Here is a 24,473-nt window from a genome sequence, read left to right as displayed (position 1 = left end):
CTCTCTCTCTCTCTCTCTCTCTCATTTTTCCTTCTTATTCTTCTCTCCCTCTCACTTTCTTTCAAGAATCCGATTCTAGTGCAACCCATATTCTGATATCCTTGTGCACCCGCCCCAGATTCAACAGCATCAGCCAGTTCAATCTGAAGAATTTCTTTCCAGCCCCGAACCATTGTCCACTGCACCGCCAACTAAACCCAGAATGCGTTGGACACAAGAACTTCATGAAGCCTTTGTGGAAGCTGTGAGCAGAGCTTGACCGATATCCAGGATCCCCGAGTTGTTTGAAAAATATGGGTATTATCTGAAGATCCGAATGATTTATTAATGCCCAACCATGCGAGCGAGTTGGGCATAGATGCCTTGATAATTTTTAATGAATAAGGTCTCAAAACTAGAAGTGAAGTCTATTAATTGAGTGCTGTTGGGGCATGAATTTCAGGGTCTGAGGCCTCCAATTCCAAGGCACACTAATCTAATGTTGATGGAATTGACGGAGAGATGCTGGCACCAAGAGCCATCATTGAGACTTGAATTCCCAGAAATTGTAAAGATGTTGCAGCACATAGCCAGGAGTTCATCAAGCCATCTTTTTTTTTTTTTTTTTGTTTCAGTTCTGTAGTTTTAACATTTTAATTATTTTAAACTTAAAAAAATTTTAATTTTAATTGCACAGTGAGTCACGTGCCTAACATGTGACATTTAGACAGAAAATTGGATGAAAACTAACGGCAGGGGCTAAATTGACCATTTAAAATAATTCAATGGTTAAATTGGCTGAAATAATAATTCATGGTGGATATTTCGATAGTCGATATAGTTCAGGGGGATATTCGGTAGTTTACCCTACCGGAAAAAGCAAAAGGGAACATAATCTCTATAATTCATAAAGCGTAAATTCTCAACCATCCATCATGTACTGAGTTCCAATGGAACCCACAAACTACAAACCAATGGATGGTTAACAGATTAACAGTTTTACTCGACTGAAAACTGCACTTCTATTTTAGCAAACACATTCCACAAAGAGGTCATTTTACAGAGCTCTTTTTACTAGTGCCACTACCAAGCTAAACTGAAATTCTATCAAAACTTGCTGAAAAATTTATTGTTGAATTAACTTAAAGCAAATTACTTGTAACATGATGATGGGCTTTCACATAATCTGTCTGTCATATCCCACTAGAATCCGGCGATTCCACATCTTGGGGTCGGCAGTATAGTAGACCTACATCACCATACCTCCATCAATGGTGAGCACCTGCAAAAAAAGGTGAGTTATGGTCACCGATGAAAAAATGGAAAAGCAGGTTGTCTCAAATGATATGCGATGAAAGACTGGGAAGACCAAGGTAATGACATTGACACCAACTCATTATAACAAGCCTTGATAAATAAATTGCAATGAAAGGTTTCTAACATAATAGTTTGGGGTTACCCATGAAGTGCCATAAACAAAAAATAAAGCTCCTTGATACAAAGCATAGTTACCACAAAACACACTGCTACCCTCATGCTTTGTAATGTGAGGTCACTCATCCAAAACATGATACACTTTCATTTGAATATGCTAGTTTTGGTGATCCAATGTACCTCGTGTGTTTCTTGCAATTATCATTTTTTAAGGAAACATGATATGTTGATAAGAAAATACTTTTAGATTACGATATTTGAAAAAAAAAAAAAAAGAAGGTTAAACTATAAAAACATTTTAACTTCGTCACAATCAAACTTTAAAGTTAAGCAGTTGATGAAAGTTGAATTTGAGTCCACGTCGAACCCACGATTCACGTTCAGGGTAGGTGCATATACTGCATTTCTATTCCTATTTCACTGACCATAACAATTCACACTTTAGGTAACTATAAGACAAGTACACAAAGCTCAACAATTAATTAAAAAACAAACTAGAATATTAAATTAGTTAGGAAAATGAAACCTGTCCAGTCATGTAACTGGCTGCAGGACTAAGGGCCAAAAATTCCACCAGTCCAGCAACTTCTTCAGGTTGGCCATATCTTCCTGTAATCACAGCCAGTATGAAATCATTTTAGCAAATTATTATCAAATATATTTGGGAAGCTATTTGATTTGAAAGAGTAGAACTTTCCCCAGGCTCACCTAAGGGGATGGTCTCTAAAATTTTCTTCTCAATGTCATCCCCTAGCTTGGCAGTCATGTCCGATGCAATAAATCCCGGGGCAACAGCATTAACCTGAAGGAAATCCATTGTTTATGACTCCATCAACTACTATCAATACCTTCTGGGACAAGTCTGATCACTAGCACAAAAATCAAATTTTAGGACACTCACATTGATGTGTCTGCTTGAATACTCCTTAGCAACACTCTTTGTCAGGCCAATTACTCCTGCTTTTGCAGCACTATAGTTGGCTTGTCCAACATTTCCAACTAGGCCAACAACCGATGCTATATTGATTATCCTTCCCTGAAAAAAGCACCGTCCAACTAATATTAGATATTAGACTAAAGGGTGGGAATACAACTTTTTGAAAGGATTGGTATTTACCTTCTTCTTCTTCATCATAATTTTAGCTGCTGCCTGAAAAAGTGAAATTTCTCAGGTCTGCGTAGTAGTCAAGTAACATTGCCATGAAAATTCAAAATTCATAAACACACACCTGGGTACATAGAAATACACCAGTAAGATTTAGATCGATGACCTCCTGCCATTGTTGTTTCTTCATTCTCATCAATAGACCATCCCTAGTAATTCCTGAAACCATGGTAGAAAGTTAGGAGGACCGAATATGAAATTGGAAAATCACATCCAAAGAAAAATAAAAAAGGAGCAAGTGAAACTTGCAATAACCACCTGCATTATTTATCAATACATCAACAGTTCCCCAAGCATCAACCGCCTGCAAATGTAAAATCATGAAGCATATAAACTAGCATGATCTGATGTCAAATCAACCCAATTTTTTTAAGAGAAGGGACCATTTGCTCACAGTTTTGAGCATGGCTTCAACATCTTCTTCCTTTGAAACATCTCCTCCAAAAGTAAGAGCTTGTCCACCGAATGCCTCAATCTGCAAGAAAAAACATAATCAAATACACATACAAACTATCTCTATCACTAATACATAAACCAACAAACATGATATACGAACTCAGTCTGAATGACAAGTCAGTGAGGCACATTAATATGATTTGCATAGATGATTTGATTGTACCTCTTTGGAAACCTCCTCTGCCTCCTTTGACGACCTTGCGTAATTAACAAGGACCTGCATGTAGCAACATCAATTCATCCATTATCAACAAAACCAGAAATGAAGAATTTTGCACTACGGACTGTGGGGAGTCTAGGACTGACTGACTGACCTTGCAACCAGCTTTGCCCAAAGACAGAGCAATGGCTTTGCCAATGCCCCTAGAAGCTCCGGTCACTACCACCACAGGACCCTCCACTTTTGGTGCTGCTCCTGCGCTTGCTTGTTCAAGCGTGGCCACCTGAGCCCTCACGTGACCTGCATGTGACACCATGATCACCATCAAATCACACCACACCTCTCAATTCAATTCAATTTACTTGCATAACATAACCAATCAGGCTAATCTACTACATTCAAATCCAAAAGCATCTCAAGACAAAACTAATCGTTTCGATCACTAATTCAAATTGAAGTACCGGAGCTGCTCTTGGATCTGTACTTGAGGCCAATTCTCCGACCCGATCCGATTGTGCTACCAACTGGGGCCCATTGCTTGAAATGGAAGGCTCTGGCATTGCCAGGAGCTCCGAATTTATCGGCGGATTTAAAAGCGACGACGTTTGATGCGGCGATGGAAGCCATGGGAGCTCGGGACAGTGGGCGAGCCAAGAGAGTTGATAAATGCGAAGGGAGAAAATGAAGCCAGAAATGGGAAGAAAGTCGCTTGACTCTTATACAACGGAAACGAAACAAACAAAGAAATTCAAATGCTTTCGCTGTGTGTAGGTGTTTTCTGTGCTGCGGCCTTGGAAACTCCGGAGACTCTTGAAATGGCGATGGAAACGAAGTGTCGAGAGTGTGGGTCTTTGGGACTTTGTGAGCTGTTTTACAAGGGGGCTGCATTTGCTTTTAATTACCATGCAGGTGCAGCCGTTAATGACAGTGTTGTCGAGAGTAGGGGCAGGATGGTGATATTGAGAACATTGTAAGGACGTTTTTGAGATTTTGAAGTTGATGGGCAGGAAAATTAGGTAAGTCAGCTCAACCGTAACCCGACCCAGTTTTATGAAAATTTGCACTGCCAATTGTTTGTTGTTTCGGCTTTCGCGCTTAAACGAGCAGCCTGGGTCATTATTCGACCGTGGACCGAACTTGGTCCAAGAAGTAGCCCAACACCAGGTGATGCCCTTGATTAGTGCTACCAATTGATTTTCGTTTACACTTTAAGTTATGGTTGGTGATTAGGATTTAGATTGAATTATAACATAAAATTGAATTGCATGATTACATTGGATTAGAAATAATTATAAATAACCTTTATTGGGACTAGTGTCTGTGTCTCGGTTCCTGATTTGAAGAATGTATGAAGGTTGAAGTAATGAGATTATGTATTCCACCTATTTCATAGAATAAATTATCCTTAAAAAAATACACATAATCAGATTATCTTTTATCCTATCTAAATTCATTCTGGATCACCAAACATGGCATAATCTAACCAGATTGGAACCCAATTCAAGATTTAAATACATCTATTTTGGATGGGAATGGTTTAACAAGAGTGCTGTTTCCAACCCCGTCTTATTTCCCCGTTCTCCTTTTATATTTCCACTCTCCACCAGATTAAAATTAATAATAATAATAATCTTTATGTTACCCACCCCATTGTCCCTAAAATACCACCATTACTGATTAACATTCTTCATTCTTCTCATCCCTTTCTTCTTGACATTAAAGTCACAGATTATGTCTTAAAGTCTAATTGGCAAAATAGAAAGAAAAAAAAAATTGAACTAGATAAGAAATCCACAATGTACATTTAGAACGATCATGGAGCTTCACGATGAGCTTCATGATGCTAAAATGGCAAAGGTTGGATGGAAGCATCTCATATATCTGAAAACTGATGACTATACTATGCCCTTTTCAGTGCTGGTTTCGGTTTCCTCTTGGAGTTGTTCTTGGGACGAATCTTCACAAAAGCCTTCTCCAAATCCTAAACAGATATATAAAAATAAAAAATAAAAAAAAAAAGTTAGAGAGTGTTTGCGCGCAAGGACTTTGCATCTACATGAGAGCAAGGAGATAGGTTACCCCCTAAGTTGCAATGACGTAGCATCAGCATCAAAACACGTATAGAGCATTGATGTCTCACCAAAACCAGAGGTAATTCAATAAACACAAATTATTATTGATGTAAAAAAAAATTCCAATTCAGTTATGATATAATCATGCAGAAAATAAAGATAATAATACACAAGCTTCTCCACTGCGAAAAAGAGAGGAAGCGTACTGACTTCAGCCAGCGATCTCAGAACTTTAATTCCATCTTTCCAACGCTAGAGGACCTAAAAACTACTTTGCTTTTACATTTGTAGAGGAAAATCTATTTACGTCAACTGATTTCAGGATGCTAATAACTATAATGATCGAAGAATTTCTGAAAAGTTGAAAACCTAAATTACCAGGAAAACTAGTAGCAAACCCATGACACAAACTTCAGTGAACCAAAACCTCGTCTCCGTCCATGTGAAACAACTGAATTGTACAAATGACTAGCATATTAGTTAGATCCGTATGCTAATTTTTGTATGTGAATTGACATGAGGAACTAAATGTGGCCTTCAACCAAATTGGATTTCAGTAACCAAATATAAATTGATGACAAGAACGTCAATAGGTGCTTCACAATATGACTGTGAAAGGGGCTTATACATGTAGCGATAAAGTGCTTGCGTGATCTGATCTCCCATGAACATGATTGATAATATTCTAGTAGTGCCAATTGGATGGGGTGCAAGGAGAAGTAGTCTATATTGCAATTTACCTGAATTGTATCTTCTTCAGGCTTCTTCTTGGACCAAAGATCCTCCAAATTGTAGTACGCTCTAGCCTTCTCATCAAGAGCATGAACTATAACTTTGCCTAAATAAATGAAGAAAGGCACTATAAAAATCCAAAAAGAAAATTAAAAACAATAATACTAGCCAATATCAATAAGGCAATGTATTACCAGAGTCAATGACAATCCACTTTCCTCCCTCTTGCCCTTCCACACTGGGAAGCACTAGCCGCTGAGCTCCTTTCTGCTTTTGCTTAGACTGTATACAAATATAATCATTATCAGATGGTGATCAAGCTCATCATCCGTAACCAAGACAATGCTAGACTAGTTAATCACCAAGAAGCATTGTTTTTTAATAATCAAGGAAAAAAATTTGAAAGAACAAAAAAGTGCACATTCCCCTTTCCAGGAAAATCTACTGGTCATAAGAACGAACAAAAATCAAATTTTCTAAGCAACCAAACAGATAACCAGTCAATCGGCATTCAATACAAGACCTCAACTTTTACTCTCTTCCGTTTCCCTCCGATTCTCGGAAACCAAACACAAACTCGAAGCTATTGAAAACAAAAGAAATGGGACCTGCCTTGTAAATTAGGGCTTGAGCAATGTTCTTGACGTGCCACGCGGACTTTCCGGTGGCGAGAACCATGAAATCGGCCCATTCACAGAGGTCATTTGCTGGAATGACCTTCACGTCGTCCGCCTTGACGTCGCTGAGAACTTTCTCGACCTCTTGGAGATCAAGAAGGCCTCTGTTGGCGGATGAGGAGAAGGCGCGCTCCAGAGCAGGAAACCCTAGCTTCCATTGTTGAAGGATCGATGAAGGTGGTGAAGAGTAGAGAGAGAGTGACCGGGATCGTAAAGCCGCCAACATGAGATCGCGCCTATCGGAAAAGTTGCACTGGTACTGATAGTGGTAGCGGTCGTGCGTTTCAGGGTTTCCCTTTTACGACATTGTAGAACGATTAGTGGCGCCAAACGGCGCCGTGCCGTGACGCGGGCTTCCAGAAGCATCTTTAAAGGTTAAACGCAGCGTTTGGGGGGGAGGTTAGAATGGTTGGTAGAAAATATATAAAGTAAAACAGTAACAGGAAGGTAAATGTCAACGACAGAGCATGAACATCAAGCTCACGTGTGCTTGAAAGGGAAAGTGAGGATTTTTTGGTTGAACTGGGGTTTTGGTGGCATCGGGAATAGGTTACTAAATCTATTGATTTATGCCTTAAAATATTGTTTTTAATGTGTGTTTTTCAAAGGCCAAAAAGTTCATATTATTTTATTTTCAGTAAATCGAATTCAAGGATAATAGAAACGAGGCCTATTTAGCTATTGGGCCCTCATGCCCCCTCCTTCAAGCTTATGGCTACGAACCGAGAAGGATAAAAATTTAATTAATAATAATCATGATCCATTATGAATGATTAATGAATAACGACGATGATCATTGATGAATCATATAGTTCGTGTCTTACTCGACTTAAACATGAATATCGACTTACAATTGCGCGTATAAGTTATTTTCATTAGTGGTATTAGAGTCGACGGTTCAAATAAGCAAAACAGAATACATAATTATTATTAATTTAAACTTTATAATATATTTATTTATGACAAGAGATCGAGTGATATTCTACGGTATGATTATATTGTTCTTGTCAACTGGCTTAATTGAAATCGAAAACTTCGAGAACAAATATTGCACTCTAAATTTGTACATACTCAATATTTCAATATGATGTTGGTGTACATTAGTTAGGGTTTGTGTTTAATTATTTCGATGATTCGATCTTATATATAAACCTACTTGTTCTATAACAGTATAGTACACAACACAACCCACTTAAATTCCTAATATAATAATACCCCAAATTACAGCTGTATACTACTAAATGATATGTCTGCATCTCCTTATGTTTGTGGGGAAGTTGAATGTATCGTATGTCATTGCCAAATTACCAAAATAATCCTCAATAAAGAAAAAAAAAACACACATTTATTATTATTCTAAGTTTACTAGTTCAAGGTGTTGTTCCTTCGAATGATATGAGGTACGAAGATGAATGACAAAAATATATTCCACAAAATATAAACAATGCATGCACTTGTATTAAATTACTAGTTTCTTATTGTTTTATTTAATACTTTTTTAACGACGACAGGAGATAAAATTGCATTACCTCTCTCGACGGTTTTAAATTGCATATTGTTTTTTTCTTCATAAATATTTAACTTTGGTTTGGATGCGTTGCTGCTAGGACAAACAAGTTTTTGCTTAAAATATTTACAAAAATTTGCTGTTATGAAAGATATGTTGAAAGCAATACATTGAAATTTGTTTTTTAAAATTTTTTTTTTTAAATAGTTATGATTACAGTGAAGCCTTCTAAGTTATCTGCATCACCTACCAATTAAAACGACATAATTTATGCATCTTTCCATTAGTACACAAATCCATGATTAGCATGGTTGTTATAACTTATATCATTTATGGGCTCTTTTCCATCGCTGTCCCACTTCTTTATTTAGTGTCTAATAATATTAATAACAATAATAATAATAATAATAATATTATTATTATTATTATTGACACTCATAGATGATCTTCCCTCTCATAGTCGTACTCGGGGGAAAAGTTTACAAGGTCTACTTTTTGTATTGTCCAAGTCAATAATGTCCAAACATTGTTTTATCCAACATAAACCAAGGTCTTTATTATATCCAATGTGATTATAATTTGTTAATCATGAGAGAGGGTTTTCAAAACTTCGGTTGATTATGAGAGGAAATAGAGAGACAACTACTATGAGACAACGCATGAGGGATCTCCAGGGGAAATAAAAACTTACGTTGTTGTACTACTACCTGCATAGATTTGGTAAGTTACTGGTGCTGCCGATGTTTTGTTGATGTGCGGATCGAAGAGATGCATAGGCCTTCTATTCTTTTTTTCTCTTTTGTTATTGTTTCTCCTTGAGTTGTTCAGGCGGGAGTCTATTTTTAAGAATCACGCATTTGTTTCTATCTCTCGTGCTTGAATTTTGGATGGTATTGACTATTTTAATGCTATCTTTGTACACTCAGAAGAATCTATTCCAACATCAAAAAATACAAATTTGGTAAGAAAAATTAATTGTTTTTATATGGTGCGAATATTAAATAATTTTGTTCGGTTCTATTCTTTGACTTGAATACATTTTATGGCCATTAAACTCGCATAATTTCAAATAGCGATGCATTCACAAAAATAAAAAAAGTAAATGTACTGCTCCAAATCCACCTGTCATATACGCATCTGCCCAGGAGCATACTACACTGGAAAAGAAACATCCCACCAATAAAGAAACTAATAGCCAATCCAACTAATCTTTAATTTCGCATGGAATATTATTTATATTTTTCGTTTAAACATATCCATCAGATAAATACGAGAAATCTTCATAAATTTGATGGTAACCAATTTACTAAAAATTATTAAAATGATCCAACCCACACCCCTACAATTATTCGATCCCTTTCCTTGTATATGAGAATAGTTTAGAATATCGCTTTGTAAAAATAAAATTTATATATTTTAAATTTTTATCATGTTAATTATGATATTCTAAATCACCTAAATACAGTAATTGGAGTAATTTAAAATATTACATTTTGCATCTGAGTTCGATTTTCATCATTATATATAAATAGTAATTTAGAATATTACTTTGTTAGAAAGAAAAAAAAAATATTTGAACGCCCGAAAATAGTAATTATTAATTTTTGTTTGATACGATTTTCATTATATTTTTAAAAAGCTAAATAAATATAATAATAAAAATCTGACTATTTAAGTTATTTTATAAATCATTTGCATTATTTTCCATCACCTTTATAACCTTTATTCTAATTTATTTATATTTTTAAGTAGAGAAATAAAAATAAAAAATCCATATAAAACGAGTGTTCTTATAAATACATGAAAAACAAAAGAATGAAAAGGAGAGGTTAAGATAAGTAGACAATACTTACTATAACGGCAGTGGCACGGTCGTAAAAATTAAGAAGAAGAGAAAAGTGCAATTGACAGAAAGAAAAACAGGAAAAAAAAGAAAAGAAAAGAAAGGAAAGGAAATATTTGATGAGCAAAGAGAAACTGAGAAGCAAAGAAAATGAAAGCTTGTTGTGGAGGAAAGAAGCATATCTAGACGACAACAAAAGCCAGTTTAAACTCCCCAATTTCACTTTCTCTCCGCATCAAATTTTCTCGGAGGAGAGAGAATGCTAGAAAATTGTCGCTTCTTTCGCACCGATCCACTACCGCTTTAGCTTCCGATCCGTACACCCAGACAAAGCAATTAATGCTTTAGATCCGACTGTCTGATACAACATTCGTCGCGTTGCGATTGGAATCTTCGAGCTCCTGTGGTTCAGCTTCTGAGTTTTCGGGATCGCAGTTGCTGCTCATACACTGGGTTTTGTTGAAGCCATTTTTGTCTCTGTGAGCCAAGCGGACTGCAACTACTTTCGCCGAAATGGTGATTTTTGGTTGTAATTTCGACTTCAATGGAGGTTTAGAGTGGCCAGTGGGGACTGAATTGGAGTTGAATTAGGTTTTGTTTTGCTCTTGTGGCGCCGTCTCTGCTTTGGTGTCTTCAAGTGGTAGCATCTAGGGTTTCGGGGTTGTGCTGCACGATGAAGATCTTTATTTGATTAGATTACATACGTGGACGTTGAGCCTCTGCATTGCGAATGGTACGGTTGTTTCAGTTGCTACATTAATTTTTGCAATTTTTTATGCATTTAACAAAAGATTTCGGCTTTGAGTTGACTTGGGCTTACTACACCATGTATGCTTCCCATTGGTATTAAGTCGCTGGGGTTGAAATTCAATTAATTTGAAGCAATTCGCTTAGACGCGAATCAGAAAGGAGTTTGGTTTCTGAAGTGAAACTGGGAAAGTGATTGTGGGCATAATTTATTTTCATTGTGAGTAGTAGCTAGCTAGCTAGATGTATATGATGGGCTATTGCTTCAATTTGCGTTGTATGGAAAGTTTGGGCTGGCGGTTTTGAGTTTGTAGCTTTTGGTGGTGAGAGATGCCTCCTTCGCCCGCAATGAGATGCTCTCCCGGACGAGAGCCGAGAGGGAACCATCACAGACGAGGTCGCAGTTTTGAGAGTGGAATTTTTTTGAAAGAGAAAGATGAAGATCTTGCCTTATTCAACGAAATGCAGACGCGAGAAAAAGAGGATTTCTTGCTTCAGTCGTCGGATGATCTCGAAGACACATTTTGTAAGATGACATTTATTTATGATTTTATAGGAGTTGGAGAGTTCAGGATTTTGTCTCTGACTGACAGGGCTTCTTGTATATTTTCAATATTACAGCTACAAAATTGAGGCAATTTTCGGATTTGAAGCTCGGAATTGCCATTCCTACACGTGGAGAGAGTAGTGACCTGCTTAATGTGGAGGGGGAGAAAAATGACTATGACTGGTGAATTATACTTTTTCTTTTTTCTGATTTCTTAAGTTGTCGTTGCTGTATTACTAATTTTATGATGTGCTTTGCATTTTGAAGAACCAAAAACATGATTAAATTGCATCTAGGAACAATTTTCATGTGTTTTACAATTTGAAAGGGTATGTGTTTTACATTTTAAAATCATGATTCACCAAAACCAAGGTTGTAAGACAAGTGTCTTGCCCGTGAAACTGGGAATTGTTATGTTATGTAGACCACAATAATTTACTTTTTTGGATGACAAAGAAAGCAGAAGTTTTTATGTTTTTTTTGGATGACAAACAATTTTAAATAACAGTATGCACTCCTCACATGCGAGATAATAGAGGAGTGTGGGAAGTGATTTTCTGAGTGCCAAAATAATCTCTAAGAGGGTTTTTGTATTTAATGTATATTTTGATTTATCTGAGAATTTAAAGCTTTATTGTCCAAAAGCTGCAAAATGTCATTGCCTGAAATTGTCCATTTATTCACAGAGCAAAAACTGAGCGGTCATTATGTTATGAGAAATGCATTGCATTTTGTTCTTTTCATGATACTTTTCAGTGTCCGCCCTGTTTGTCCCTTTTTATTGATGGAATGATCTGGTGTTTAAATGTCAAAGGTTATTAACGCCTCCCGACACCCCTCTTTTTCCTTCCTTGGATAATGAGCCGCCACCAGTTAATGCACCACAGAGGGGCAGACCTCGAAGTCAACCTATTACTATATCAAGATCATCCACGGTAGGGAGTCAAATCACTTTTATGGGATTTGATTATGCTTGGTTTCTGAAATATTTCCTTAAAAGATTATGCTGAGATCATAATTTTCCTTATACTCTACATCATACTTGCTTCATTTGCAGATGGAGAAGAGTTACCGAAGCAGCAGGGGTAGTGCTAGTCCTAATCGCTTAAGCCCATCTCCTCGTTCTGGGAATAGTTCATTTCAGTCAAGGGGAAGGCCGTCACCTGTACGTCATTCCAGTCCAACCCCAAGTCTACGGCCTGCTACTCCATCCCGGAGACCATCTACTCCATCACAGAGACCATCTACTCCCCCAAGTAAATCCCCAACACCTGCTCCGAGGTCTTCTACCCCCACACCACGGAGAATGAGCACTGGATCCAGTAGTACTGTGGCCTCACCGGGGATAAGAGGAACTTCTCCGGTAAAGACAAGTCGAGGGAACTCTGCTTCACCAAAAATAAGAGCATGGCAAACAAATATTCCAGGCTTCTCCTCTGATGCACCTCCCAACCTTCGTACTTCTCTTGCTGATCGACCTGCAACATATGTGAGGGGTTCCTCACCAGCATCTAGAAATGGTAGGGACCATTCCTCCAACTACAGAAGACAATCAATGTCTCCAACTGCTTCTAGAAGTGTTAGTTCATCTCATAGTCATGATCGAGATCCATTTAGTTCTCACAGCAAATGTTCTATAGCATCTTCTGGTGATGATGATGTAGACTCTCTGCAATCTCTTCCTGTGGGTAGTTTAGACCGATCAACTTCAAGAAGAGTTGCTGCTTTCTCAAACAACAGAGCTGTTGCCTTCTCAAAAAGACCAGCCAAAACAGTGTCCTCATCTTCCGCTCCAAAAAGATCCTTTGATTCTGCTCTTCGACAAATGGTACTTAATGATCTAGTGCATTTAATTGATCCTTTATGATAAGATATTTCTTTTGTCATCTAATGAGAGGAAATTAATTTATAATAACTTAGCCCTTTAATTATTTAGAATTTTCAAAATTGTTGTCTGCAAATGTATTCTCTTGCTTGTGCAATTCACTGTCTTTGTGCTGTGTGTTTCTTTCCTATTTCAAGTAATGACAATCACATTGGGTCTAACTGAAATTATAAAATATGCCAAAAACAGAAAGTGTACTGAATTATTATAAATTCCTTCTCTCTTCATATATTTATTAGGTATTCATTATGGTTTAGTGTTTTTCAATGAAATGTAGAGCATTGAAATCCTATAATTATTAAATATGTTACATTGTGCACTTCCCTCATTATGATTTCTCTGTTCATTCGTTATGGGTTTTCACATTTCATAGAATTAATGCCTTCCAATGTCTGTGCAGGATCACCGTAAAAGTCCTCAGATGTTTAGGCCACTCTTATCTAGTGTTCCCAGTAGCACCTTCTATGTTGGAAAAGCAAGTTCTGTGCATCGTCCTCTGATTTCCAGGAACTCCTCAGTCACAACTAGCAGCAATGCAAGTTCTGATCTAGGTACTAGTGTTGCACCTGATACCGAAGGGAGTGATCACAACCAGGATGATGTGGCCAGTGAATCTGAGAAAGTGCCATACTCTGATGTTCATGAAGAGGTATTTGGCTTTGATAAGATGGATGCAGTAAATGAAGAGACCAGGCATGATATCCATGATGGGCCACATGACCTTCATCAGGGTGACTTCAATAGAGGCACTGCAGTGGAGGGTGGAGCTGCTCACTCTGAAGATTATGGTCGCCCCAATGTCATCATGGATGTCAGTCCAACCTCAGAAGATTCTCACGTTAAGGGTGATTTTTCAGAAATTGATAGTCTCGAAGACACGGAACCTTGTCCTAAATGTGGTCGCAGATTTTATGTTTCGGATCAGGTGGAAAGGAACATTAGATTTTGTCCAGAGTGCAATAGGAAAGATAAACTTCTGAGTGTCCTTATTCCGGAGATAACTGTAGTTCCTGAAAACTCCACACCTTTGTCTGTAAAAATTTTGGAAGAAGAAAAGCTTTTGGATGCAATGGAAACCATGATGGTTGTGCCTGGATCTCCACAAGTTTCTGATTTGGGGAAACCACAGAGCTCCCAGGGTGAAGAAAATGTTGATCCAGGCCAAACTATCTGCAGTGAGAAATTCCCTAATTGTTTACAGGAAAAATCTCTTGTAAGACCAGTGGTGGAGGGAGTTGAGGATGGGCTAGCCAACCAGCAAGAGGTGGACTCACAGACTGTTGGTTGTGGGCTACCTAATAGTGACATTGGGGGTCAGAATTTGCATCATTCTAACAACTATCGAAATATGAGGGTTGAAATTTCAGAAGGTGCAGGCATTTCTATACTTCTGAAGAGGACAAGCAGTAGCAAAGGGGCAGTTGTTCAGGGCAGGACTTTCACAGCCACTACCATACCTTACGAGGATGTGTCATATGCTAGAGATAGTTCAAACAGTATGAGAAGCTCCATTGGCCATGGTAGTTTCTCTGCATCATCTTCAGTTGATTTCGGTTCAGCTAGACAAACTGAGATTCGTGTGCAGCGACAGTTGAGTGGCAAGAAGTCAGACATGGAGAATCACAGACATGACACAAGTATAAAACCCCAAATCATTGCATCAAATTCCTATGGAGATTCAAACCATGCTCACCAAGCGCTAGGTCTTTCATCAAACACACATGATGATGATATTGAGGTTGCTGGGGGAATTTTGGAATGTGATGTTGCAGAGGTGACTCACATAACATCGCAAGAACGCTTGCTAGCTTCAGAATGTACAGACACAGATGCTACTACTACTACTTCTACCAGGACAACTGTTGTTGAGGAAGATGATACGGAGTTCAATTCTAGCAGTAGAAGAGTTGATACTTCTAACTCAGAGTTGTCGAGCCATGCAGTTAGCTCTCCATTAGAAGACAATTGGGCAGCAAAATTTCCAATTTGTGAAAATGGTGCTTCAAATGAGCACAGTGAAGAATTGCAGAACAATGCAAGGAGTTCCACAGATGTAGAAGTTGTAACTCCAGAGCCATCATTTGAGGAGGAAAACACCAATCTCAACAGTACTGTTGACGGACTGGATGTTGAAGAGATTGCTACTCACAGCTCTTTGGTTACAGTATCAGTATCAGAAATAGAAACTGAAAAATGTCATCAGACTTACCTTTGTTCACTCAACGATGATGCTTCCCTTGAATCAAGGAGCACCTTGGAGGAATTTCTGGAGCCTTCAGTTCCAATTCCTTCTGACAGTGATCTGACATCTTCTGTTCCAGAGACCAACAACACTACTAATGCATATGGCATCCTAGGTATGATTTATGATATGCATTGATTGATTTATTTTTGCTAGTTAAGAGTTCGACAAACTCTTCTCTTTTGTTTTGTTTTTGTTTTTTGTTTTTGTGAGGATGAGTATCACGTGGAGTTCATGATTTAGTAATATTCTATGACTATTTTGCTGTCCCTCATGCTATCTGACCCTCATCTTTTCCAGTTGTTGAAAGAAGCATGATATCCAGACCACCTTATACTCCATTATTCATTATGTTTCTCTCATGTTTGTATTGTGCTAATTCTCAGTTTTGAGATGGAATTAGAGTGATTAGCTGACAAGATCTCTATGTTTTTTTTAGAAGACGAATCAACAGTAATGGTTGAGTGTCGAGGTCGAAGAAAGACAAAAAGCCTGACACTAGAAGAGGCAACAGATACAATACTCTTCTGCAGCTCCCTTGTCCATGATCTGGCCTACGAGGCCGCAGCCATAGCAATGGAAAAGGAAAGCCCAGTCCCCTTAGAAGGTTTGCAGCCTACAGTTACAGTATTGGGGAAGTCCAATCCTGAGAGAAAGGAACCACGTGGCAGAACTGTTGCTCGACGTACTTCAAAACCTCGAAAGAGCAGGCAAAAGTGGGTAGAAACAGATGCCGAACCCCCTGTTAGTAAGACTGAGAACGATGAGAATGTTGATGAGTCTATGCAACGCAATGTAGGGCTTCCTAACAAGGTAGACGGCATGAAGCCTCCGAAGCTGGAATCCAAGTGCAACTGCACTATAATGTGAAAAGTATTCATCGAAATCCTGCTTAAAGTGCCCGCCGTGCATTCTGACCACTCCCTTCCTTCCGTGGTTCAGTTCGGCCTCTAAGGAGGAGATGGTCCTGAGTTCTTGTATTTTAAGGATTTTATGTTTGAAGGGGCTGTTTGGGGTAGTTGGCAATTGTTTCTGTTGGTTGGTTGCAATATATTTGTAAGAATCCACGGTGTTTTGATGACGTAATTGTAAAGTTCTCCCGTGTCATTGGGCTGATAATGGTGAGAGGCATTGGAGAGGTTTGTGTTTGCCTCCACTTCCCACATTCTCTTGTTATTGAATCAGTGATTCCGATTCCGATGTGGTTCAATTCCTCCATTAGCGGAAGTGTGTGTACGAGAACCCGATTCATATTCATTATGATTGTTTCAAAAATATACCTCGATTTTTTTCCATAGTTTATTGGAGCAGGCATAGAGAGTATGTTGGTTTCTAATCCAAGGCCTTGTCTCGTAATAAGTGGTCAAGAGAGATTCTCTCATTTAGCTTTTAAGTGGTTAAGAGAATTTACTCATATAATATGACCCGTGTTTGATTTTCTCTTTATGTCTTCTAATATTACTTGAATTAAAAAATAAATAAATTACCATGCTTGGATTAAGCAAGAAACCAAGCCCATTAAAAATTGGGTCTACTAGTGTTACTAAAAGAAAGGTGGAGAAAGGTGTGTCGCCTTGAGTTGCAGGCAAATGGTGTCATGTTTGAACCTCAATGACATCTTAGTTGTGTATATGTGTGAGAAATCCCACTCTCCTATGGTTTAGACTATCACTTATACTCAAAACAAAGAGAGGGAAAAGTCTATTGATTATTTAATTTTTTTTATTTTTTATAATAGCACACTTACATGTAAAATAAATATTCCACTTTTTTCTTTCCCTTTTTGGTAAACAAAATGTTCAATTTCTATACGTACCCAATGGAATGAAAGTCCCCTCCAGTAAAATGGACAAAAGTATCTCATAAAAATAGGTCCTAAAATTACATAAAATGAGAAGAGCTCAAAACAGGGCGGGAAAGAAAAGTTCCACAAAATGGCGGGAAACCCATAAACATAGATAAGGGACAGGACGTGAAACTTAAATCGATTTCTTCAAACAATCTACCATGGAATCCAGTTCAGACTCAGATGGCTCTCACATCTCCGCCACTCCGCCAAGGAACACTAAACCCTCACGGCAACGACCACCTCGACCATCACCACAGCCACAGCCACAGCCAAAGCCTTTGGAGCCAAAACCAGAGCCAAAGTTAAAACCAAAGCCAAAGCCTGCCCTTCTACCCTCCCACAAATCCATACTTAGATTCAGAGCCTCGTCCAAATCCAACCCCATTTCGGAACCCAAAAATCCCTCTTCCGAGCCCACCCGACCCGACCCACCACCCGATCCATCTCCCCTTCTCTCCCCTACTTTACCTTACCAGATATGCCGCTGGCCGTCCGATCCATCCCGTGCGATTCCCCCCGTTGATTCCGGCGATACCCTTCTCACCCCGCAGGGCCGACACTTCTACAAGTCACCGTCGTTCTCGAAAATTCGACGAACCACCATCAATTTCGATTCTTTCGAAGACGACGAGCCGTCGTCTTCTTCTTCGGCGCCAAAGTCTCAGCCGAAGGCAGAGAATGGTGGGTCTGATTCTTCTGTGCCCGATTGGGTACCACCAGAGCCCAAGCGTGAAGTGGCTAGCGGGTCTGGAGTTTCAGCCATAGCTGTAAAGAAACGTTTCGATTTGGTTGGAGGCAATGTGCCTTCGGTGCCTGTAAAGTTCCGAAAAAGTGGGGCTGAGGGGAACTTCGTCAAGCTCAACCTGAATCGCAGGAAACGCAAATTTGTGAACAGAAGAGGAAATAGCAGTTCATCAGGTCGGCGAAAATTTTATAGAAAGGGCAAAAGGAAATTGAAATCACAAGGTGAAAATGAGGGTGAGACTGTTGGTGAAGAAGATGAGTTGGTTACAGATGCTATTGTACAACAACAGAATCGGAAGCAGGACAGTAAAAGACCGAAATTTGATACCGAATTGTTTGAAGAGGCGGTTTTGGCGGCTCGAAATGAGCCGTCGGATGAGAACTTGGTGAAATTGTTGAGTCTAACTTATGGGTACGATTCATTCCGAGATGGGCAGTTGGAGGCGATCAAGATGGTGCTTGAAGGAAAGTCGACAATGCTTGTTTTGCCTACGGGTGCTGGCAAATCGTTGTGTTATCAGTTGCCCTCCATAATTTTACCTGGGGTTACTTTGGTTGTTAGTCCATTGATTGCATTGATGATTGACCAGCTGAAGCAGTTGCCTCATATGATTCGTGGTGGTCTTTTGAGTAGCAGTCAGGTATGTCATGCTCTATCTCTCATTGCCCAAATGCTAATATGTGTGTAATTTGATTCTCTTTGTTTTCGTAGAGACCTGAAGAAGCCTCCGAGACAATTAGGCTGCTTCAACAAGGGGCCATAAAGGTTGGTGTATCAACCTTTGTAAGAGTAATTTGTCTGCATTACTGATTAATTATCATGATCATATGCATGCTTAAATGTTTTGTTGTTACATTTGTCTTTCATGGATACAGAATGTGTTTTACCTTAGTGCTCATAACGTGTACAAGTTATTTCTATTTGGACTGTTTCCGGAGAGCTAAGGTTTGATGTGTTGTACTGCAGGTGCTTTTAGTTTCGCCAGAGAGGTTTTTGAATGCAGAATTTCTATCCATATTTTCCGCCACCACAGTTATATCTCTTGTTGTGGTGGATGAAGCTCATTGCATTTCTGAATGGTGAGTGAATATTGATGGTTGCACAAACTGTTGTCTTCTTGATTTTAGTTGTCTTAATACATGTTTTTTGTAGTTTGGTAAATACTCCTCACCCTTCCAGCTCAATTTCATATCTTATTACATGTGATTCCCCTTAAATACTTAATTTTGAAGGTTTTTCTAGGTCACATAATTTCCGTCCCTCATTTATGAGGCTCAGAGCATCTTTGCTTCGTGCCAAGCTCAATGTCAACTGCATTCTTGCAATGACAGCTACTGCCACAGCCACGACTTTGGGTTCTGTGATGTCAGCTTTAGAGATTCCTCCAACCAATCTCATTCAAAAAGCCATACTGAGGGATAATTTACAACTGTCGGTGTCATTGAGCAGAAATAGGTAAGTCTGAGTACTCCTTACTCCCCCTTTGTTTTATCAGTTTTCTTACACGATTAACTAAATTTGTTATGAATAAATAGAATGAAAGATCTGCTGATGTTGATCAAGTCTACTTCATTCACGGATGTTCAGAGCATCATTATCTACTGCAAGTTTCAGGTACACAGTGTCATTCAAATGTCAGTGTTTTGTTGAGATGTTTTAAAACACTGTATATTGGGTAGTCTTAAGGCGTTTTCAAAGATACCATTTTCAACAAGATTAAGTAGTTCTGTAAAATTGTCCCTCTTTCTTGTATGAGGGAATGCTCAAACTTCAGATTGTCATGCTATGTGCCCCAAAATATGTTGTGGCGGGATTAGAATACTGTTAAACTACTGGCGGCTGAGGATCACTATCACTTTTTTCAATGAATACACATTCTTTCTTAATACTCATTTAGTGTGGATGAATATAGTCCTACGTTCTTGACACTGAGTGGAAAATATTCCTTGCATTCTAATTTTGCAGTTTGAAACTGAAATGATAAGCCGATACTTATGCGATAATAATATTTCTGCAAAGGTCAGTTTTCCATATTTCATAGCTGCATGAATTATAACTTGTATGTAACTCTTGGTGAGGAATGGTAACTTCTGACCACATTGTAAAATGCTATTCAGAGTTACCACAGTGGCATCCCTGCAAAAGATCGTAGTCGTGTGCAGGAGTTGTTTTTCACTAACAAGATTTGTGTGGTAAGAATATTACCCTGCTCATGCCTTAATCCTGTATTATGCTCTTTTCATTATGTTACGGATATGTTTCTTTTTCCTTTCTTTTTTTATATGTAGCAAAATTCAACTTTCGGATTCTTGGATGATTGACTTGTATGTTTTCATGGAAGGTTGTTGCAACTGTGGCCTTTGGCATGGGCCTTGACAAGAGGGATATTGGTGCTGTAAGAGAAACTATACTCTTTAGCTTTTTTTCCTTTTCTGGAAATACTCATGATTAGGGTTGCTCATCGAATTATATTCACTTGAATTGTAACCTGAGAAAGGCAACAGTTGGTGTCTGTACTGAACAGCATATTAAACTTTGCAGTGCACAGATGGGTAGGTCGATATTAAGTGTGGCTTGTGCTCCTAGCTTCTTAGAAAGTCCATAGAAAATGTCTGGTAGTTCCACCCCAAAAAGAGAGTCGAGGCCTATTTAGTAGACACTGTAGTCATTAGCATGCATACATAAACACATGCGTGCACATGTTTACTTCATGATGGCATATATCTGCATATATGCTTGCTGGCTTATTGTTTAGAAATCGTTTCTGGAAGTCCTAATTGCATCTTTTTCAGGTGATTCATTACACCTTGCCAGAAAGCTTGGAGGAGTATGTTCAGGTGGAACTTTCTTCTAAACCACTGAATGGTTAAAAGATATTCTTTATCTCAGAATTTGTTAACAAAATGAATGATAAAATTATGTAGGAAATTGGACGTGCTGGACGGGATGGGAGGTTGTCCTATTGCCATCTTTATTTTGATGAGGATACATATTTCAAACTTCGCAGTCTTATGTATAGGTAGTTAAATATGATTACATCGTCTATTAACTTCGGTTTTTCAAAGACTTTCATAGGTTTAAAAGTGGTTCACAACTTTACTGTATTGTGTTCTCAGTGATGGCGTGGATGAATATGTGGTGAACAAATTCCTCTGTCAAGTATTCACCAGTGATGAGAGCTTGCATGGGAAAATTTGTTCGTTGGTTAAAGAAACTGCATCCCGCAAGTTTGATATGAAAGAAGAGGTCCTTCCCTGCTACTGTTGCTGTTCAGTATTCTGAATTTTGATGTCGAGTCATGATAGAAGAATCACTTACAAGGAGTTTCAGAAGCTGTGTACTAAGATATTCTGTTCCTGGTATTTGTTTTGGCAGGTGATGCTTACACTTCTAACACAGTTGGAGTTGGGTGAAGTGCGGTATTTGCATTTACTTCCAGAGTTAAATGTAACGTGCACTTTGAATTTTCATAAGGTAGGTAGCAAATACGTTTTGAGGTTTCTGTTTTCTCATGATTTAACTTTGAGCTAAATGTTTCAAGATCGATCTCTTGATGATTGAATATTGCGGTACTTGCATGAATGTAGACATCCCCAGTTTTGCTTGCTGGAAATGATGCTGTTGTTGCTGCAATTCTGAAAAGGTGAGTATGATTAGTGGTTTTGATTGCACAAAGAAATTGAATGACTTTTCACGAAGAAACAAGTGGTGAACCAACTTATGCTTGATGAGATTTGTCAGGTCTGAGACTAAGCAAGGACAATATGTGTTCGACATACCGACTGTGGCAAATAGCATTGGAGTTACAGCTACCATCCTATCAAACCATTTACAGAATTTAAAGGTTTGAATACTTTGAAAGAAAATCTTATTTTGAGAAAAATTAACTATTTGAGTTGAAAACATAAAAAGGGGAAGGCTGAATGGGATTATGGCACCTACCTATTTTTGCTTTCATTTGTATATTTCCCCTGTTTGATTGGTAAGATTTGTCCCAACCCTATCCCACCCATGATATCTTTTAAAAAAGAAGCCAATTGTCTCATATGCTTCACTTGACTGGTTCGAAGTTTGTGGAATGCTTATAGTTACAGATTGGGCCTTTGATAAGCTACCATGTTTTATTATCTTCTAAAGGTGGAAAAAGTACTGTATTATCATCCCCCCCTGTATTTATACCATGGTGCTCATGTAACCTCTCTTTTTTCCTTTTGATATTATTTTAGTTGAAAGGAGAAGTAACATATGAAGTGAAGGACCAAGCCTACTGTTATACCATTGTTGAAGTCCCTGCAGATCTTTGTTCTCTATCAGCACATCTTACAAAATGGTTATCAGAGGTGGAAAGTTGCAAGGTAAACAATATCAGATTAAAGGTGTTTCTCAATTCCAATACGCATAGACGACAGTGAGAGGGGGTTGAGGGGTGGGCGAAGTATAAATAAAATCGTATAAGCCATCCCTTGCAGCTGCTGTTCAGTAGCAATGGTCGTAAACAAGTGCTTTTTCTTGTTCATATCTGTAAGGAACCAGTTTTAACTGATGCTAAGGTGGGCCTATTGGTAAACCCATATATGAAAATGGTATCAGCTCTTGGTTGTTAGAACACTGTTGATGGGCTGTTGTGGGTTCTTTTAACTTTTGTGCGTGTTCAATGTGCATGCCTGCATGCTCTCTGTACTAATGATTTGTTATCTGCTTTTGATTTAGGTGCGGAAGTTGGACACAATGTTTAATGCGGCAGTCTTTGCTGTAAATGCTTGTGAGAAGGTGCAAGGTGGTTGTGATGGCCAGCACACGCTATGTTTGCAAAGGAATATTTTGCAATATTTCAATGAAGATGATAATTCTGAAGTCCCTAATAAGATGGGTAAAGACAGGTTGGTATGATGACTTGACGTCATCCTCACCTTCCTCCAGCAAAATTCTTCACCAATGATGTCATTATACTAGATGACATTTGGCTGCTGAAACTTAAAAATCGTTTTAAATGTCTTGCTTGCCCATATGCTTTATTTGTGCATGAAAAGTTTTGTGCTTCTAACTCGCTTGTCCATATGCTTAATTTGTGGCATGAAGATTTCTTTTTCTAACTCGCTATGTACTGATATCATTATCATTTACATGTGCAGCCGATTTTTGCGAGCAGATATAAAAGTAAGAACCTACATATTTGATTAGATCCTAAACTCGAGGCAGCTCATGCTTGGCAGTTCTAACGCGTTGGCTCTTCTTGGAATGACAGGTCTTTCTGCAGAGCAATTCACAGGCCAAATTCACCCCCAGAGCTGTTGCAAGGATAATGCATGGCATTGCAAGCCCATCCTATCCTTCCACATTCTGGTCTAAAACTCACTTCTGGTATGTAAACAAAACTGAATCTCGGAATTGTATTCATTTGATTTGGAGGGTTGGACACCATTAAAAGTGTTTGAGCCACGTGCTTGGCAATGTGCTTTTCTATGGTTTCAAGTACTTCATTTAGAAAAAAATTTGAGCTAATATGCAAAATCTGTATTACAGGGGAAGATATACAAATATAGACTTCCAGGTGGTAATGGAAGCAGCAAAGGCAGAATTGATCAATTTTGTGAGGAAGGATGCAGTGTAGCTTCTTAGAGTCAAGCATGCTGTCTTGTATAGCAATCAGGAGGATGGCATTTGTAGGTAATAGATAGAAACTGTCATATGCTAAAATATTGTCAACATACTGCCACCAATTAATTTTTCACAGTAAGCAAAGAAAGATGTGTTTCATTTTCTGTTTATTGTTGCAGTTTGGAATCAGATAAACAAAATTTCTCAACTCTAGGGCTCCAGGAACTCAGTTATACCATTAGTAGGTAACCAGCAACCTGCTCCTCTCTCTCTCTCTCTCTCTCACACACACACACACACATCCTTGTTGTCACAGGAATGGCAAAGCCCAAATCTACATGAACACGAAGAATAAGGGTTTATTAAGGAAGGGCCATATAAGGTTATAATTTAAAGATTCAAAGCTCAGAATGGGAAGGATCTGAACTCAGGCGGTTGGTTGAGTGGACGAAGGGTGTTTGTTGTCATTATCGATGGCTTTGATATGCAAAAAAGTAGATAAAGAAACGTAAACTATGCAATTAAGTTTTAATAATCGTCGGTTTACGAGTCAAATTATCTGAAAGGTGGAAGTTTGCTCTAATTGGATTACGGCAGAAGTGAATTGGACGTCTTGTAGCTTGCCACGACCGCGATTTACTGTAAGACGCTACTGCTGGAGAAATTTCATGAGTTTTTGTAAAGTAATATGTTACAAATATTAGTTATATGTGCAAAGTTTACAGATAATCCATCCGACTTGGTCCATTTGTAGATAATTAAGCTATAGAAAGACAAAAAAGCTACGGAAAAAAAAAAACCAAAATTTTCAAGTCTTCTTAGGGATTGCAACCCA

General features: G+C 38.4%; 4 protein-coding genes across 6 annotated transcripts; 2 read left to right on the top strand and 2 right to left on the bottom strand.

The window, feature by feature from the left end:
* Window positions 1-1,193: 1,193 nt before the first annotated feature.
* LOC117616569 (3-oxoacyl-[acyl-carrier-protein] reductase 4) lies at window positions 1,194-4,075 on the bottom strand. Of its 2 annotated transcripts, none has more exons than XM_034345923.1 (11): window positions 3,656-3,932; window positions 3,349-3,506; window positions 3,198-3,251; window positions 2,973-3,053; window positions 2,837-2,882; window positions 2,643-2,737; window positions 2,531-2,563; window positions 2,315-2,449; window positions 2,122-2,215; window positions 1,940-2,022; window positions 1,194-1,261 (listed from the first exon to the last, which is right to left on the bottom strand). In XM_034345923.1, exons 1-11 carry the CDS (start codon window positions 3,819-3,821, stop codon window positions 1,229-1,231), a joined length of 978 nt encoding a protein of 325 aa, XP_034201814.1. In that variant the 5' UTR covers window positions 3,822-3,932; the 3' UTR covers window positions 1,194-1,228. The 2 variants fall into 2 exon arrangements, with proteins under 2 accessions (XP_034201814.1, XP_034201815.1); XM_034345924.1 differs by having other exon boundaries at window positions 1,198-1,261; window positions 3,349-3,494; window positions 3,656-4,075.
* Window positions 4,076-4,864: 789 nt separating this feature from the next.
* On the bottom strand, window positions 4,865-7,038 carry LOC117623486 (protein Iojap-related, mitochondrial). Of its 2 annotated transcripts, XM_034354486.1 has the most exons (5): window positions 6,611-6,985; window positions 6,193-6,280; window positions 6,007-6,104; window positions 5,274-5,276; window positions 4,865-5,175 (listed from the first exon to the last, which is right to left on the bottom strand). In XM_034354486.1, exons 1-5 carry the CDS (start codon window positions 6,899-6,901, stop codon window positions 5,095-5,097), a joined length of 561 nt encoding a protein of 186 aa, XP_034210377.1. In that variant the 5' UTR covers window positions 6,902-6,985; the 3' UTR covers window positions 4,865-5,094. The 2 variants fall into 2 exon arrangements, with proteins under 2 accessions (XP_034210377.1, XP_034210386.1); XM_034354495.1 differs by lacking the exon at window positions 5,274-5,276 and having other exon boundaries at window positions 6,611-7,038.
* Window positions 7,039-10,050: 3,012 nt separating this feature from the next.
* On the top strand, window positions 10,051-16,739 carry LOC117623477. The gene is made up of 6 exons (XM_034354474.1): window positions 10,051-11,298; window positions 11,394-11,502; window positions 12,134-12,254; window positions 12,377-13,147; window positions 13,605-15,561; window positions 15,886-16,739. The coding sequence occupies exons 1-6, from the start codon at window positions 11,103-11,105 to the stop codon at window positions 16,314-16,316; spliced, it is 3,585 nt and encodes a 1,194-aa protein (XP_034210365.1). The 5' UTR covers window positions 10,051-11,102; the 3' UTR covers window positions 16,317-16,739.
* Window positions 16,740-17,453: 714 nt separating this feature from the next.
* LOC117614174 (ATP-dependent DNA helicase Q-like 5) lies at window positions 17,454-24,371 on the top strand. Its single transcript, XM_034342895.1, has 21 exons — window positions 17,454-18,680; window positions 18,752-18,805; window positions 19,007-19,119; window positions 19,283-19,495; window positions 19,576-19,654; window positions 20,006-20,059; window positions 20,158-20,232; window positions 20,382-20,435; window positions 20,833-20,877; window positions 20,965-21,059; window positions 21,157-21,286; window positions 21,416-21,514; window positions 21,628-21,683; window positions 21,782-21,884; window positions 22,267-22,395; window positions 22,751-22,920; window positions 23,173-23,197; window positions 23,286-23,401; window positions 23,564-23,707; window positions 23,818-23,883; window positions 23,955-24,371. Exons 1-19 carry the CDS (start codon window positions 17,454-17,456, stop codon window positions 23,649-23,651), a joined length of 2,925 nt encoding a protein of 974 aa, XP_034198786.1. The 3' UTR covers window positions 23,652-23,707; window positions 23,818-23,883; window positions 23,955-24,371.
* The last annotated feature ends 102 nt before the right edge of the window (window positions 24,372-24,473 follow it).

This window comes from Prunus dulcis, chromosome 1, assembly GCF_902201215.1.
Source record: "Prunus dulcis chromosome 1, ALMONDv2, whole genome shotgun sequence".
Taxonomy (NCBI): Eukaryota; Viridiplantae; Streptophyta; class Magnoliopsida; order Rosales; family Rosaceae; genus Prunus; species Prunus dulcis.
This window is presented reverse-complemented; position numbering and strand designations above follow the sequence as displayed.